General features: G+C 37.8%; 1 protein-coding gene across 1 annotated transcript; it reads right to left on the bottom strand.

Annotated features, from left to right (window-relative positions):
- Positions 1 to 1519: 1519 nt before the first annotated feature.
- Positions 1520 to 17366, bottom strand: LOC138313128 (axoneme-associated protein mst101(1)-like). Its single transcript, XM_069253754.1, has 4 exons — positions 16850 to 17366; positions 15531 to 15594; positions 13379 to 13941; positions 1520 to 1632 (listed from the first exon to the last, which is right to left on the bottom strand). Exons 1-4 carry the CDS (start codon positions 17364 to 17366, stop codon positions 1520 to 1522), a joined length of 1257 nt encoding a protein of 418 aa, XP_069109855.1.
- Positions 17367 to 17533: the final 167 nt, after the last annotated feature.

The raw sequence follows: 17533 nt of genomic DNA, 5'->3' as shown, positions 1-17533 counted from the left end.
TCCCGTCCAGTAGTAACGTTAAGTGTTTGCAAAACATCGAGCAGAAGTAACACAGACATTATCTTGCATTTTATAGATAAAAACAAGAATAAAAGTGATATATTGACAAAACATTTATTTCATACTCTTTTTAGGTGATTGACAGAAAAAAACATGCAATTCTTATTATACAAAAATAATACCAAAATATCATGATATGTATCATAATACACTTATGATGTATCGTGATATATCGCGATACAAAATTTTTCGCGATACCCATCCCTACTGTATGCGTCCTCAAAAATATATAAAGACCAAACTAAAACCCACATACATGTATGTGTATACCAGAACATATACAAGATAATTTTACCAATTAACCTAAATCCTACATACATTTACAATGTATGTGTATACCAGAACATATACAGAACAATAATTATACAAATTAAAATCTATAAATATATATACAACATATACAACAGAAGTGTATGAATTGAGCGGTAGCATAATATTATAGATTAATTGAAACAAATATTAGCTTGATAAGGCACTAGCGGTTACATTCTAACTGTACATGCATTACAACGGTAATTTTATAAATATACAGGACATTACCCTTAAAGAGGCCCCACGAAAGAACCGCTATTTATAGGTCACTTTATGATTCAAGAAGAGTACTATACCGATTGAGCTAACGACTTTCCACATATCTTGATATTATAGATCAATGTAGTACAATTGGAAATTCGTTTAGCAATAGTAAGTCACTACTAAAATTTGTTCATATACGTATTTATACCACATGATGGCATAACGGTACTTCCTAGTGCATGTTAAAAAACATACGCGACTTTCTACGTAACGGTACCCCCGTGTACGTGAATAGAAAAAAATTGTTTGTTTGTTTGATTAATTAACGTCCTTTGAACAGCTATGATCATGTAAGGATGGCCTCCCATGTATGCAATGTGTTGCGTGTATGTTGTGCGAGGGTGCGTTTTTTGGGAGACTGCGGCATATTCGTGTTGTGTCTTCTTGTAACCCACACAATTACAACAGAAGAAGATGGAGAAGATGGACGCGTCCAGTATCAAACTAATACTTGTTAGCATATGGACAATACATGTAATTAAAGGGTGTAAAAATACACTCTTACTGTTTGCGTGTAATGCGAATAGGGATGACATTACATTTGTACATTGCATGTGCACAATGATGGCGGAGTGGGCTACTGGGCCAAACAAAACATTCACTTTGTGTTGCGGGCTGGCGCCGCCCGATCAACCATCCATAACCATCAAAGGTTGGAGGGAACAGGAATGGTTGTTGGGGGACTGTGTTGATGACATCCCCTCCATTGAAATATATCCATCCACAGACTGTGACCTCTTAGAGGGTGAGGTGACCAATTGCGTAAGTAAACTACTTACAATGAAAATGATTCTGAAAAATATGCCTAGTCAATCCCATTTCAAAATGAATCTCAATTTTTTTGATATATCAATACTCAAAACGACACTCTCAATTATGCATATCACAACGTAATCATTAAACAGATACCACCCTCCTCCACTGAGTCACCGTCTTCGGAGCCACCACCATCCTCCGAGTCACCACTGTCCTCGCAGTCACCACTGTCTTCGGAGCCTTCAAAAACAACTTTTTAGTACCTTACTTGAAAATTATGATCCCTTAAAACCAATAATTATCATTGGGGATTTCAAACCAAAACATCAGGTCCGTCAACATCTTGCTGGAAACGCGCCAGCGTACAGTCCAGGCTTATGTTAAAGTAAGGGAAGAAGGTCCATGTATAGTCGAGTCTAGTAGCCCAGCCTTATAGTAACGGGAAACGGTCCATGTATGGTCCAGCCTTATACTAAGGATGGAGAGTCCACTGTACGGCCTATAAAAAGAGAGTATTTTTATAGACTTCATTATTTTGTTTGTTTGTTTGTTTGATTTATTAACGTCCTATTAACAGCTATGGTCATGTAAGGACGGCCTCCCATGTATGCGTTGTGTTGCGTGTATGTTGTGCGAGGTGCGTGTTTTAGGAGACTGCGGTATATTCATGTTGTGTCTTCTTGTATAGTGGAACTGTTGTTCTTTTTTTAGTGCTATATCACTGAAGCATGCCGCCGAAGACACCAAGCAACACACCCCACCCGGTCACATTATACTGACAACGGGCGAACCAGTCGTCCCACTCCCTGTATGCTGAGCGCTAAGCAGGAGCAGAAACTACCACTTTTAAAGACTTTGGTGTGTCTCGGCCAGGGGACAGAACCCATAGCCTTCCTCACAGGGGCGAACGCTCAACTCAAGGCCAAAAGTGAGGCATTGCCAAGGGAGGCATTAGGAAAGATAAAGTCAGTTAGGAAGAAGAGAAAAGATAAGATCCTAAATTTAGTCGCCTTTTACGATCATGCAATAGGGGCAGCAGGTACAATTCTAACGCCCTACCTGCAGTATTTTTTTAACTCAAATAGATCACATTAAGAAAGATATAAGTGTAACGGAGGTTTAATCCAGCAGTCGTTTGTCGTCCCAGTCTAAAGGCCCGGTTCCACTGGCGTTTAGGAAGATTTGCGAATGTATTTCGCACAAAATTGGCTGGTATTCGCTGAACATATGCAATATTCGTAAATCGTACTTGTATCTGTCGCCCAACATCCGCACTCATCCGCAATGGCATGTTTTTCAGTTCCCAGGATTTTTGAACTGCACAAAATTTTGATTGCTGAAATCATTCGCATTAGATGCGCTATTTGTACGCAATACATGCTTACTATATGCGCTGTATATCCGCTGTTATTTGTTGATATCCACAACTGACTGGGTTTTGCGGCTTTATAGCGCACTGGGACAGTGTGTAAAACAAATGTTTAGCGTACCTACCACGTTGACATCACGAATTAAAATAATTTGTAACGAAAGCATATTGAGTTCAGCGTTCGTATTGCATCTGATTTGATTTGAAAATAATTTGCGAATTTATAACAAACGTGTTGCTTAAACCTTAACTACTGTATAAATATAGCAACAAGAGGCCCAAAGGGCCTTAACGGTCATCTGACTACCTTGGCAATAGTAAAAAATTAATTATATATGGTGTCACTTTGTCAGGACCATGTCAGGATCATTTTCAATTTCTTTCAACAAATTTTATTTCAAACAAGAGGCCCAAGGGCCTTAACATATAGGAAATTAATTAGATATAGTGTCATGGTAGCCATCTTCGATTTGTGATCAACCAGAGATGTAACAATACTTTGTCGGGACCATGTCAGGATCATTTCATGCAAGTTTCAGCCAAATCGCACCGGCAGAACTTGATAAGAAGTTCAAAATGTGTTTTCAAGATGGCCGCTGTGGCAGCCATCTTGGATTTCAGATCAACCCGAAAAATAACAACACTTTATCAGGACCAAGTGAGGATCATTTCATGCAAGTTTCAACCAAATCGCACCGGTAAAACTTGATAAGAAGTTCGAAATATGTTTTCAAGATGGCGGCTGTGGCGGCCATCTTGGATTTCGGATCAACCTAAAAAATAACAACACTTTGTCAGGACCATGTCAGGATCATTTCATGCAAGTTTCAGTCTAATCGCACCGGTAGAACTTGAGAAGAAGTTCAAAATGTGTTTTCAAGATGGCGGCTGTGGCAGCCATCTTGGGTTTCGGATCAACCAAAAAATAACAACACTTTGTCAGGACCATGTTAGGATCATTTCATGCAAGTTTCAGTCAAATCGCACCGGTAGAACTTGAGAAGAAGTTCAAAATGTGTTTTCAAGATGGCGGCTCTGGCGGCCATCTTGGATTTCGGATCGACCCGAAAAATAACAACACTTTGTCGGGACCATGTCGGGATCATTTCATGAAAGTTTCAGCCAAATCGCACTGGTAGAACTTGAGAAGAAGTTCAAAATGTGTTTTCAAGATGGCGGCTGTGGCGGCCATCTTGGTTTGTTTGTTTCTTTGTTTGATTAATTAACGTCCTATTAACAGCTATGGTCATGTAAGGACGGCCTCCCATGTATGCGATGTGTTGCGTGTATGTTGTGCGAGGTGCGTGTTTTGGGAGACTGCGGTATATTCATGTTGTGTCTTCTTGTATAGTGGAACTGTTGCCCTTTTTATAGTGCTACATCACTGAAGCATGCCGCCGAAGACACCAAGAAACACACCCCACCCGGTCACATTATACTGACAACGGGCGAACCAGTTGTCCCACTCCCTGTATGCTGAGCGCTAAGCAGGAGCAGAAACTACCACTTTTAAAGACTTTGGTGTGTCTCGGCCAGGGGACAGAACCCAGAGCCTTCCTCACAAGGGCGAACGCTCAACTCAAGGCCAAAAGTGAGGCGGTGCCAAGGGAGGCATTAGGAAAGATAAAGTCAATTAGGAAGAAGAGACAAGAGGCCCAAAGGGCCTTAACGGTCATCTGACTACCTTGACAATAGTAAAATTAATTATATATAGTGTCACTTTGTCAGGATCATGTCAGGATAATTTTCAATTTCTTACAACAAATTTTATTTCAAACAAGAGGCCCAAGGGCCTTAACATATAGGAAATTACTTAGATATAGTGTCATGGTAGTCATCTTCGATTTGGGATCAACCAGAGATGTAACAAAACTTTGTCGGGACCATGTCAGGATCATTTCATGTAAGTTTCAGCCAAATCCCACCGGTAGAACTTGAGAAGAAGTTCAAAATGTGTTTTCAAGATGGCGGTTGTGGCGGCCATCTTGGATTTAGGATCGACCCGAAAAATAACAACACTTTTTCGGGACCGTGTCAGGATAATTTCATGCAAGTTTCAGCCAAATCCCAAAGGTAGAACTTGAGAAGAAGTTCAAAATGTGTTTTCAAGATGGCGGCTGTGGCGGCCATCTTGGATTTCGGATTGACCCGAAAAATAACAACACTTTGTCGGGACCATGTCAGGATCATTTCATGCAAGTTTCAGCCAAATCGCACCGGTAGAACTTGAGAAGAAGTTCAAAATGTGTTTTCAAGATGGTGGCTGTGGCCGCCATCTTGGATTTCAGATCGACCCGAAAAATAACAACACTTTGTCGGGACCATGTAAGGATCATTTCATGCAAGTTTCAGCCAAATCCCACTGGTAGAACTTGAGAAGAAGTTCAAAATGTGTTTTCAAGATGGCGGTTGTGGCGGCCATGTTGGATTTCAGATCGACCCGAAAAATAACAACACTTTGCCGGGACCGTGTCAGGATCATTTCATGCAAGTTTCAGCCAAATCCCACTGGTAGAACTTGAGAAGAAGTTCAAAATGTGTTTTCAAGATGGCGGCTGTGGCGGCCATCTTGGATTTCGGATTGACCCGAAAAATAACAACACTTTGTCAGGACCATGTCAGGATCATTTCATGCAAGTTTCAGCCAAATCCCAAAGGTAGAACTTGAGAAGAAGTTCAAAATGTGTTTTCAAGATGGCGGCTGTGGCGGCCATCTTGGATTTCGGATCGACCCGAAAAATAACAACACTTTGTCGGGACCGTGTCAGGATCATTTCATGCAAGTTTCAGCCAAATCCCACCGGTAGAACTTGAGAAGAAGTTCAAAATGTGTTTTCAAGATAGCGGCTGTGGCGGCCATCTTGGATTTCAGATCGACCCAAAAAATAACAACACTTTGTCGGAACCGTGTCAGGATCATTTCATGCAAGTTTAAGCCAAATCCCACTGGTAGAACTTGAGAAGAAGTTCAAAATGTGTTTTCAAGATGGCGGCTGTGGCGGCCATCTTGGATTTCGGATCGACCCGAAAAATAACAACACTTTGTCGGGACCATGTCAGGATCATTTCATGCAAGTTTCAGCCAAATCCCACTGGTAGAACTTGAGAAGAAGTTCAAAATGTGTTTTCAAGATGGCGGTTGTGGCGGCCATGTTGGATTTCAGATCGACCCGAAAAATAACAACACTTTGTCGGGACCGTGTCAGGATCATTTCATGCAAGTTTCAGCCAAATCCCACTGGTAGAACTTGAGAAGAAGTTCAAAATGTGTTTTCAAGATGACGGCTCTGGCGGCCATCTTGGATTTCGGATTGACCCGAAAAATAACAACACTTTGTTGGGACCGTGTCAGGATCATTTCATGCAAGTTTCAGCCAAATCCCACCGGTAGAACTTGAGAAGAAGTTCAAAATGTGTTTTCAAGATAGCGGCTGTGGCGGCCATCTTGATTTCAGATCGACCCAAAAAATAACAACACTTTGTCGGAACCGTGTCAGGATCATTTCATGCAAGTTTAAGCCAAATCCCACTGGTAGAACTTGAGAAGAAGTTCAAAATGTGTTTTCAAGATGGCGGCTGTGGCGGCCATCTTGGATTTCGGATCGACCCGAAAAATAACAACACTTTGTCGGGACCATGTCAGGATCATTTCATGCAAGTTTCAGCCAAATCCCACTGGTAGAACTTGAGAAGAAGTTCAAAATGTGTTTTCAAGATGGCGGCTGTGGCGGCCATCTTGGATTTCGGATCGACCCGAAAAAATAACAACACTTTGTCGGGACCATGTCAGGATCATTTCATGCAAGTTTTAGCCAAATCGCACTGGTAGAACTTGAGAAGAAGTTCAAAAATGTGTTTTCAAGATGGCGGCTGTGGCGGCCATCTTGGATTTCGGATCGACCCGAAAAATAACAACACTTTGTCGGGACCATGTCAGGATCATTTCATGCAAGTTTCAGCCAAATCGCACTGGTAGAACTTGAGAAGAAGTTCAAAATGTGTTTTCAAGATGGCGGCTGTGGCGGCCATCTTGGATTTCGGATCGACCCGAAAAATAACAACACTTTGTCGGGACCATGTCAGGATCATTTCATGCAAGTTTCAGCCAAATCCACTGGTAGAACTTGAGAAGAAGTTCAAAATGTGAAAAGTTAACGCACGGCGGACGGCGCACGGCGCACGGCGGACGGCGGACGGCGGACGACGACGGACGAAACATGATGACTATAGGTCATCCTGACCCTTCGGGTCAGATGACCTAAAAAGATAAGATCCTAAATTTAGTCGCCTTTTACGATCATGCAATAGGGGCAGCAGGTACAATTCTAACGCCCTACCTGCAGGGCGAGGCCATCTTGGATATCGGATCGACCCGAAAAATAACAACACTTTGTCGGGACCATGTCAGGATCATTTCATGCAAGTTTCAGCCCAATCGCACTGGTAGAACTTGAGAAGAAGTTCAAAATGTGTTTTCAAGATGGCGGCTGTGGCAGCCATCTTGGATTTCGGATTGACCCGAAAAATAACAACACTTTGTCGGGACCATGTCAGGATCATTTCATGCAAGTTTCAGCCCAATCGCACCGGTAGAACTTGAGAAGAAGTTCAAAATGTGTTTTCAAGATGGTGGCTGTGGCGGCCATCTTGGATATCGGATCGACCCGAAAAATAACAACACTTTGTCGGGACCATGTCAGGATCATTTCATGCAAGTTTCAGTCAAATCGCACCGGTAGAACTTGAGAAGAAGTTCAAAATGTGTTTTCAAGATGGCGGCTGTGGCAGCCATCTTGGATTTCGGATTGACCCGAAAAATAACAACACTTTGTCGGGACCATGTCAGGATCATTTCATGAAAGTTTCAGCCAAATCGCACCGGTAGAACTTGAGAAGAAGTTCAAAATGTGTTTTCAAGATGGCGGCTGTGGCGGCCATCTTGGATATCGGATCGACCCGAAAAATAACAACACTTTGTCGGGACCATGTCAGGATCATTTCATGCAAGTTTCAGCCCAATCGCACTGGTAGAACTTGAGAAGAAGTTCAAAATGTGTTTTCAAGATGGCGGCTGTGGCAGCCATCTTGGATTTCGGATTGACCCGAAAAATAACAACACTTTGTCGGGACCATGTCAGGATCATTTCATGCAAGTTTCAGCCCAATCGCACCGGTAGAACTTGAGAAGAAGTTCAAAATGTGTTTTCAAGATGGTGGCTGTGGCGGCCATCTTGGATATCGGATCGACCCGAAAAATAACAACACTTTGTCGGGACCATGTCAGGATCATTTCATGCAAGTTTCAGTCAAATCGCACCGGTAGAACTTGAGAAGAAGTTCAAAATGTGTTTTCAAGATGGCGGCTGTGGCAGCCATCTTGGATTTCGGATTGACCCGAAAAATAACAACACTTTGTCGGGACCATGTCAGGATCATTTCATGCAAGTTTCAGCCAAATTGCACCGGTAGAACTTGAGAAGAAGTTCAAAATGTGAAAAGTTAACGCACGGCGGACGACGACGGACGAAACATGATGACTATAGGTCATCCTGACCCTTCGGGTCAGATGACCTAACAAGAGGCCCAAAGGGCCTTAACGGTCATCTGACTACCTCAGCAATAGTCAAATTAATCATATATGGTGTCATGGTAGCCATCTTCGATTTGGGATCAACCAGATCATATCAGGATAATTTCATGCAAGTTTCAGCTAAATCGCACTGGTAGAACATGAGAAGAAGTTCAAAATGTGTTTTCAAGATGGCGGCTGTGGCTGCCATCTTGGATTTTGGATCAACTTGAAAAATAACAACACTTTGTCAGGACCATGTAAGGATCATTTCATGCAAGTTTCAGCTAAATCGCACTGGTAGAACTTGAGAGGAAATTCAAAATGTGTTTTCAAGATAGCAGCTGTGGCGGCCATCTTGCATTTCAGGCGAGTTTCAGTCAAATCACATTGGTAAAACTAGACAATGGAAAGAAAACATACAAAAGATATTTCATCAAACCTTTTATTGGGAGTAACAGGTATTGAAAAAATAACTGAAGGTTTATGCATCAAAACATAGCAAAAACTACAATGATATACAAAATTTACATTAAAAAAGGATGTTATTTTGGTTTGTGGAGTAGTATAGCTAGCTATTTGTATTCCTGTAATAACAAGTTTCAATAATAGGAAAATTGATGTTCATGTACAGTTTGAGAATATCCCATATGATATTATCATATGTAAATGGTATGTTTTACTATAATAATTGCTGATTTGTTTTAAAAATGTTAAATTCATGGTTGCACTTATTTGGTACATTATCATATTGTGTGTAAAACAATAATTCACTAAATGCTACTAAATTGTGTATAAAAGCAGTTACAAAAAATAAATATCATACCTGGTAACTTAAAAATGCAGCAATTTTTTATAAGATATATGCAATGACTGTTTTGTAAATTATAATTATGGTTAGTTATCATGGAAGGGAAAAACAAGCTATGAATATTGCTAGTGACATGAAAAGTATACCATAGCTAATAATTGATATATGCACAATATATTTCAAGAGCAATAAAACATTCTCTTTGTGTATTTGATGAAAGTTTTGAAGAAAATATTGATGAAGTAGACAATACATTCACATGGAGTAATCCATAAGTGGAGTATTTACACTTGTAACATGTGTAATCATGACAAAAACATCTATCCTGTTCACTTCCATTTTACTACATTAAATGTAGTTTGATTTATACAATTCATCGGTAGAGAGTGAGTTTACGAGCATTTTAGAGCTGCGGCAGTGACCCCTCTACCTGATACTTACCTTTCTTTATTTATGAAATGAAGCTTTCATGGATAGAGTTAAATGACATTTTGTTTAAAACTGCTCAAGTATTGTACTTCATGCTAGTTCTTTAGTATGCAATGTAATTTTTCTTATAGTTCACTTTCCAGAGTTTGATCCAACATTATGAGACTGGATAATAAGCCTTATAGATTTGAATAATTTTGTATAAATTCTTACTACATCCATATTGAATCTTTTATGAGCCTTGATATATATGCGCATAGCAAAACAATGCTGCAAAATTACATAAAAATAGATAGTATTGATAAATATTAGAGTAGAGGTTTAATTGAAAATATATGAATATATATTGAATTGTTCTGATATGAAAAAAATAGGAAGAGGTTCAAATACATGTATTAGCATAGAAACCTTAGAATAATGAAATGGAACATGTACATAAGATTTAAGTTTGGTGAAAAATTGCAATTATGTTATTAAAACTTAGAATCCTGGAATATTTCCTATACATTTTATATGAAAATTCACCAATTGGTCCTAAGAGAACAATCTTCTTTTGTACTGAACATTACTGTTTGACAACACATGGCCATATGCATATAATACCAGATTCAACAAGCAGTAAAGTACACAATTGTTGAAAAGATTGTTCAAAATTATTTTTACAAAACCTTCATATTGGCCACTACAATAAAAGGTGAAAATATTACATGTACAGCACTTTTTTTTATAATTAAGTTCAAATATTTTAACTTTACATTTCATATACAAAACTCTTAAATAGAAGCAAGTTGACTTGATTTATAAAACTTAGTCAAATAGATATCAGTAAATGATAAAAGAAAGATTTCTTGGATAGCATAATGCAAATTAAACAAAACAAATTCTATCAGTATATTATTTCATCAGCATATCATGTGCAACAGTTTTATCATCATGTAAGCAGAACAAGGATTTAATTCAACAGTTTTATAGATACATTAAACACTAATTTAAATCTAATTAAATTAAGCAAAGTTTCTGCAGTGAACCTGATTCTCAATATACCAAAACACCCATAAAAGAAATGGTTATAATTAATGGTAAACAGGTGGACAAATACATTGTGCCTCTAGGCTATTACCGTAAATTGGGTATTTCTACCCAATGAATATATTTTGGGTGATTGGAATAAAAAAAGGATGCTTTTAAATTTTGCATTTCCTTGTGCTATATATCAAATGAAGCAGTTGGCAGTGTTTAATGCACGAATCAAGTGTAAACCACTATGTTCATATTTCTAGTTTGATGTAATCCTTATTTATTTCATCCAAAGCAATACTAAGATACCCTTAAGCCAGTATTTTTGATTCCTTCATAGTTAAATTTGCGCATTAAATTTCCAACATCCAAATTATTGCAATTTAAGGTATATAGAAATACTCTATGCAACCGAGTGCCATGTAGATGTTCACTACATAGGCGTCACAAGCATAGGGTTAAAAATTGGTGGAAACCCATTCTCTGACAAACCACCCAGGTGATGTAATTGACATACATCTCATTAATGAGATGCATGTCAATAACATTACCAATATTTCAAGGCGGGTTTTAAATAATTGATTTCACAGCACAATACACCATATTATGATCAGACCAATATGCTTCCAACACACCAGTTTCTCTCTCTCGCCAAAATTTGTAAATATCAAATCCAATTGTGACTTCATTTTAGTAGTTGACTGATTGATACTTTGTGTGCAGTGGAATGTTGATTCCATAAACGTTATGAAAGTGTTACATCCAGCTTTTGTTAAATCTACATTGAAATCTCCCATAATGACAAGGTTTTCATTTAACTTTAAAAGTGGTACTAAGTGGTCCTTCATGATAGTATAAAAGTGTGAAATTGGACAAGCAGGCTTTTTGTAAATAACAACACATTGCACTTCAGAATCACACAGGTTGAATGACAGGTAAGAAAATTCAATGTTTTCTGTGGAATAATTTTCATATTTGCTGACATGTGAAGAGGATTTGACAAATGTAATGAGTCCATGATGAGGTCTAGTCTGCGAATGCGAGGCGTCATTTCTGAACATATTAAACCCTTGTAAGTGAAATGCATCATTTCTATCACTACTACAAAGCCAAGACTCAGCTATTTCAACTACATCAGCTGCATAAACATTGGGGTCAGACTTTATGTCAGGGAAATGTTTGTGAAATGATCTGGCATTGTTGAAAAGAAATTTACCCTGCATTTCAACATTATATAGTGGAGTAAAACACAACTTTAATCCATTGTCATTTAATCTTTGCATCTCTGTATCAACATCATTGTCTTTTGATAGACTTCCTTCATTGAAATCAATGATGTGTAAGTTGTTAAGTGATCTAACTCGAGAGAGTGCTACATAATGAATGTGTGGAATTTTGCGTTTTCTACTTTGTGACAAACTTACTACAACTTTGTCAAGGGTTGCACCTTGTGCCTTGTGAACAGTTTTTGCAGCAGAAGGTTGAAGTGGAAACTGTATTCTTTCAAATGTTTTTCTGTTATACATAAAAGTTCGTTTTGTTTCAAAGATGGGTGTCCAGGATGTTTCTATATTATTTCCAAATAAATGCTGGTATTGATGTCTTCTCATTGCTCCAATTTTTTCTTCGCCAAACAATACCCATACAATTGCTGGTCTGACTGCTGAATATTTATATTCAATGTGTTTAACCACGCATGTACTGCCATTTGTCAACCCATCAGCAACATCAATGTTTACAGAAATATCATATATCATATTGACAGCAACAGTTAAATTAGTTTTCAATTGTCCAGTATTGGCTTGTTTGTCTGGAAGATTTTCTATCAGGGTCTTTTTGACATCTTGTGACAGTTTGGTTTGTAATAAAACATCTGTATCAGCTTTGACATTTACTTTACTTGTAGCAAGATTTTGCATGAAATTATTGTTAAAATCATCAACAAATTTATTTTCAATGAAAAGATGAGGAGAAGCGTGTGGGTAATGCATTGCGCTTACTTCAATTTGACGTGAAAAAATTAATTGTTTGTCTTCATTTGTCAACTGATTGTGTCGCAGTCTGTTAAGAAGTTCAGAAAATATAAGGTCATCCTTTTGTCGCATTATTTCAGTAAGCTCAAACATTGTAAAGTGTTCTTTCCACAGGTTTTTTTGCAAGGCCTTGGCCTGGACATGACAGGTCTTTGAAAATCCAGGAATCTCCAACTGGCGAAAGCTGGTACAAATCACCAACAGCAATTATACTGACACCTCCAAAATCTTGTTTAGTACCAGTCAACTGCTGCAGTCTCTCATGGATAAATGCTAGTAGCTTGTTTCCAACCATTGATATCTCATCTATGATGATTACAGAAAGATTTTTGTACTTTGTTCTGTATGTGTTCAATTCATCTGAATACATGTTTTGCTGTGTTTGGTACATTTTTTTGTGAAATGCTGATGCTATGGTCATTCCGTTGATGTTATATGCTGCTTTTCCTGTATAGGCACATAATAAAATTCGAACATCATCTGGATTTTCTCCTTCTTCTGAACAAAGAGCTCTATGCAAAGTCTGATAAATGGTTTCAATAACAACTGATTTTCCTGTTCCTGCACCTCCAGTTAAAAATGCATACAGTGGTTCATCTCTATGTTGGATCCAGTGACTGACATGGTTGTGAAATTCTCTTTGTTTGCAATTTAAAGACTGTAGAAGTCTATGGTATTGTTGTTCAGAGATTCGGACTGGGCTCGTTTGCACATCCGAGGTTTTAGCAGGTAAACCAATATCTGGACCTATATCATACTCTTTATGATATTGTGTGTCTGGATCAAAATGTACAACTGCTCTGAAGGCTGTGGACCTATGTTTGCATCTTCTGCTTCATTATGCTCTGTATTTGGAGCAACTTCATCGAAATCATCAAGTTCACATTCTGCTTGAAGTCTGGCTTGTTCCAGTTCATCAACAAAGTTTTCATATTTCTTTTGTATAGCATTAATGATGTTAGCTTTGCTTTTATAATGTTGTTCGAAGGTTGTGTACCCATTAATTATGTCGGTACTCTCATTGCGCCATGGCAGGAAAAGAAGAATTCTTTCTCGAAAGTACTGTTCAGAGTTAGTTTTCTTGCTGTAACCAACATATCGTATAACTCTTTTGTTCTTTCTTCTTCGTATCTTAATTCCGTTCTTTAAGTGAACTAAAACATCTTCTTGTTCAAAGTTTTCTTCTTCAAATGTATCATCTTCATTGTGTTCCGATATTTTATCTGCCCTTGGAAATTCTTCCTTAGGAAATGCTACTTCAAGTTCAGATACTACATCTGCTAAACACCAATTCTCAAGTTGTTTTGGTCTTTTAGTGTACCTAGTAATCATATTATCTGCTTTGATATCAGTCGAATTCTTAGGTAGATTTTCCAAATCTTCTTGACTTTTCAAGAGAAACCACCCTTTCATCAGGAGGGGAAGTATTTATAAAAACAACATCTCTTGTAGCTTGTGTGAGTGGCATTTGCAGAATCAAGTAACTAGCTTCTTGGGCACTGACTTCTACAAAGTTCAAGAACTTATTGCCTATATGCCTGACTTGACGTCTTAGGTCCATATTTCCTTCTACTGCTTCCTGTGAGGCTTTTTCAAGTAAAGCACTAATACCTCTCTGAGACTTACTGATGTAAGATACTATGTAGGTAGCACATGCGTAGGGATCTAAAACAAACTGAATGTCTAGGTTTGCATGCCATGCCTGGAGTATAGCTAGATTGTAGTAATTCACCCTCATTTCAGCAGGGTTTCTCCTGAGAAATATTTTAGGACCTTTCAGTGATGCTCTGATACATTTTATATATATTCTGTCTCTTCCATTTGCACTATTGTTTGTAAGAAATCCAGAAAACTTAAACTGCAGCCATCTTTGTATTCATTCATTTTCTTCTGAAGATCTGTGTATTTTTTTCTATATTCTACAACATCAGTTTCCAGTGGTTCTAGAAGCATAGTTCTTGGTAAAGGAGGTAATGGGAACCCAAATCTACACACTGGTTTACCACCTTTTTTGCAGGTTTTAGAATGTTTATGAACCTGAAGTTGTAGTAGTTCTGCTAGTTCAGAATTGTCTGTTTGTAAGGAGCAGGTAATATACTTGTCAACATATGCAATGAGGCTTTCTACATTATCGTCTGGATATCTTGGGGCATTGTCAGTCCATAGAAGCATATGGATGTGTGGTGAGCCTCTGTTTTGGAATTCTACTCTACGAAATGTGTCCGAGACATCACCAATAGGATTGTGTTGACTTTTTAGGAACGAGTTGACAAAAAGTTGAACTCTGTTGTCAAAAAATCTTGCACAGGTAACAGGATCGTTTTGAACTAAATTTGTTTTGAAATTCCAGTCTGCTTTTCTAAGATCATCATTTGACAGAGTTTTCCCATCTAACTGAGCCAAGGTTTTGAGAAGATCAGGCCATCTTGTATCTGCTGATGATAAAGACATGAACCATGTAGGCAGACCAAGTTGTCTTATCATTGCAAAAACATCTTTCTTTTTTGATGACAGGTATGCTGGAGAATTGCGTAATGTTCTGAATATGTAATAGCCTTCATTCAACCTTACAATTTCATTTGTTGTTGATGAATCTCTTGCTTGACCTGCAGTCAGAGTTTTGCCATCAGATTTACATCGCCGAAGCGCAAGGTTGACTTTGTCACTTATTTGTTTTGCTTGTATTTTTTTCAACTTGAAAAATATGTTCGGAACAGAATGAGCAGCCCTCCTCCATCAACACTTCTCAGTTCCCATTTTGCAATATCACTGTAATGAACAGGAGTTTGGCGTTCAGTGTTTTCTTTCCTTTTCTGACCACAAAATATTGTTGGGAAACAAAGATATTCTGCATCTTTATCTTCATACAAACTAAGGGGTCTTTGGTTTTCACCAGGTGCAAATACATACACTTTGTTGGTATCAGTGTCAGCTTCATCAACAAGTGTATCAGAATTTCCTTGGATACATTCATCTGATGAAATTTCACAAAAACTGGTCTTCAGCAGTTTCAATATCTCTGTCATCATTTAATTGTGATTTACCTGTGTATTCAGATATTATCTCACTTGGATCACTCTGAACATCATCTTTCCATGAAGTGTTGATACTTAATCCTGCATTTTTATACATCTCACTGTTTTCCATTAGCCATTGTAGTGCATTCATAACAGCATTTGGGCGAACATTTTCAGTAAAGCAGGCCGATTTATGAGATAAACGTTTTTTTTCAACTTAACTGCAATGGTTACATGCTCATCAATTTGTCTTGGTAAAGCATTTACTGTTGGTTGAATGTCAACAGGCACATTTACCACATTTCCTTTAGCTGACAGCTGACCTCCTCTAGGCAACTCTCTTATTTGCATAAAAGGTATTCTCTGTGATATCAGTCTTTCTTCAAGATATCACATCTGTCTTGGTAGGCCAAATCATTCCATTTTTTCGAGGAGTGGAATTTTTTCCTCAACTGCAACACATCTGGCTTGGTCAGGCCATATCTTAACAACATTTTTTCATTTTGTTGAAAGTGGCAACATGTTACCTACAAAAAGTGTACCTTCTGCCTGCCTTCTTGTTGGAATATTTCAATACTATGTTGTTCAATAGATTCGCCCATTTTTCCTTTTTATTGAGAAAGTTCCGTGCCTCATGATCGCAAAAATCACTGCTTGTTTCTTTTAATGACCTTTTACAACTTTGTCCATGTCCCTTTCGATTATTTTCAAACCAACCTTTTCCCCGACTATCTTGTTTTCAATATTCTTATCACAGATCTAATTGTCAGTTGGATCCAATCCGTATTAAATTTCTTTGCTTTGCCTCTCTTGCTCACAAAATTTCTTTTGACTTTCTTTTGCTCTTTCCTCTTACTACTTAAAGTGATTATTGTTTTAGTTTTAATTTTCATAGTCCTGGAGTTTTTGTCCTCTGCAGCTTTTTGCGCTTGATACTCTTGCTCACAAAACTCTTTGTCTTCTCTTGCTTTCTCTTACTTCTTAAAGTGTTTTGTTTAGTTTTGATTTTTATGTCAGGTTTTTTGTCTAGCAGCTTTTTTGTGCTTTATATTCTTGCTCACAAAACTCTTTGTCTTCTCTTGCTTTTCTCTTACTTCTTAAAGTGTTTTGTTGTTTAGTTTTGATTTTCATGTCTGGTTTTTGTCTAGCAGCTTTTTGTGCTTTATATTCTTTGCTCACAAAACTCTTTGTCTTCTCTTGCTTTTCTCTTACTTCTTAAAGTGTTTTGTTTAGTTTTGATTTTCATGTCTGGTTTTTGTCTAGCAGCTTTTTGTGCTTTATATTCTTGCTCACAAAACTCTTTGTCTTCTCTTGCTTGTCTCATACTTTTTAAAGTGTTTTGTTTAGTTTTGATTTTCATGTCAGGTTTTTGTCTAGCAGCTTTTTGTGCTTTATATTCTTGCTCACAAAACTCTTTGTCTTCTCTTGCTTTTCTCATACTTTTTAAAGTGTTTTGTTTAGTTTTAATTTTCATGTCAGGTTTTTGTCTAGCAGCTTTTTGTGCTTTATACTCTTGCTCACAAAACTCTTTGTTTTCTCTTGCTTTTCTCTTACTTTTTAAAGTGTTTTGTTTAGTAATCATTTTCCTTTGTGGGTTTTGTCGTGTGGCTCTTTGAGCTGCAAGCTCTTTTTCACAATGTTTCTCCGATGTCCTCACTTTCTTCATGGCTTTTTCTGTGTATTTTCTATCCTTGATTCTATAATCTTCACTTGCCCTACGTTTTTTCATGTAGTTATTCATGTATTGCTTTCTGTCTGATTTAAAGTCTAAATCCTTTGTGCTTTGTAGCAATTTATTTTTACTCATATTTGTTTGGTACTGAAAATATTTGTCCAACAGTGTCTGCTTGTTTTTTGAACTGTTAATTACATTCCTTGCTTCGTAGATTATTGAAT

The sequence above is a fragment of the Argopecten irradians genome, unplaced genomic scaffold, assembly GCF_041381155.1.
Source record: "Argopecten irradians isolate NY unplaced genomic scaffold, Ai_NY scaffold_0607, whole genome shotgun sequence".
NCBI lineage: Eukaryota > Metazoa > Mollusca > Bivalvia > Pectinida > Pectinidae > Argopecten > Argopecten irradians.
The sequence above is the reverse complement of the archived record's forward strand: the minus strand, read 5'-3'. Positions and strand labels throughout refer to the sequence as shown.

Excerpts from the sequence above, each read along its gene's own strand:
- LOC138313128 (XM_069253754.1), bottom strand. The coding sequence starts at position 17,366 with ATGAAAAAACGTAGGGCAAGTGAAGATTATAGAATCAAGGATAGAAAA. Across the intron at positions 15,595-16,849 it reads TAAACAAAACACTTTAAGAA|ATGAATGTATCCAAGGAAAT; the intron begins GTAAGAGAAAAG and ends AAATTTCATCAG. Across the intron at positions 1,633-13,378 it reads GACACACAATATCATAAAGA|GCTCCGAAGACAGTGGTGAC; the intron begins GTATGATATAGG and ends TTGTTTTTGAAG.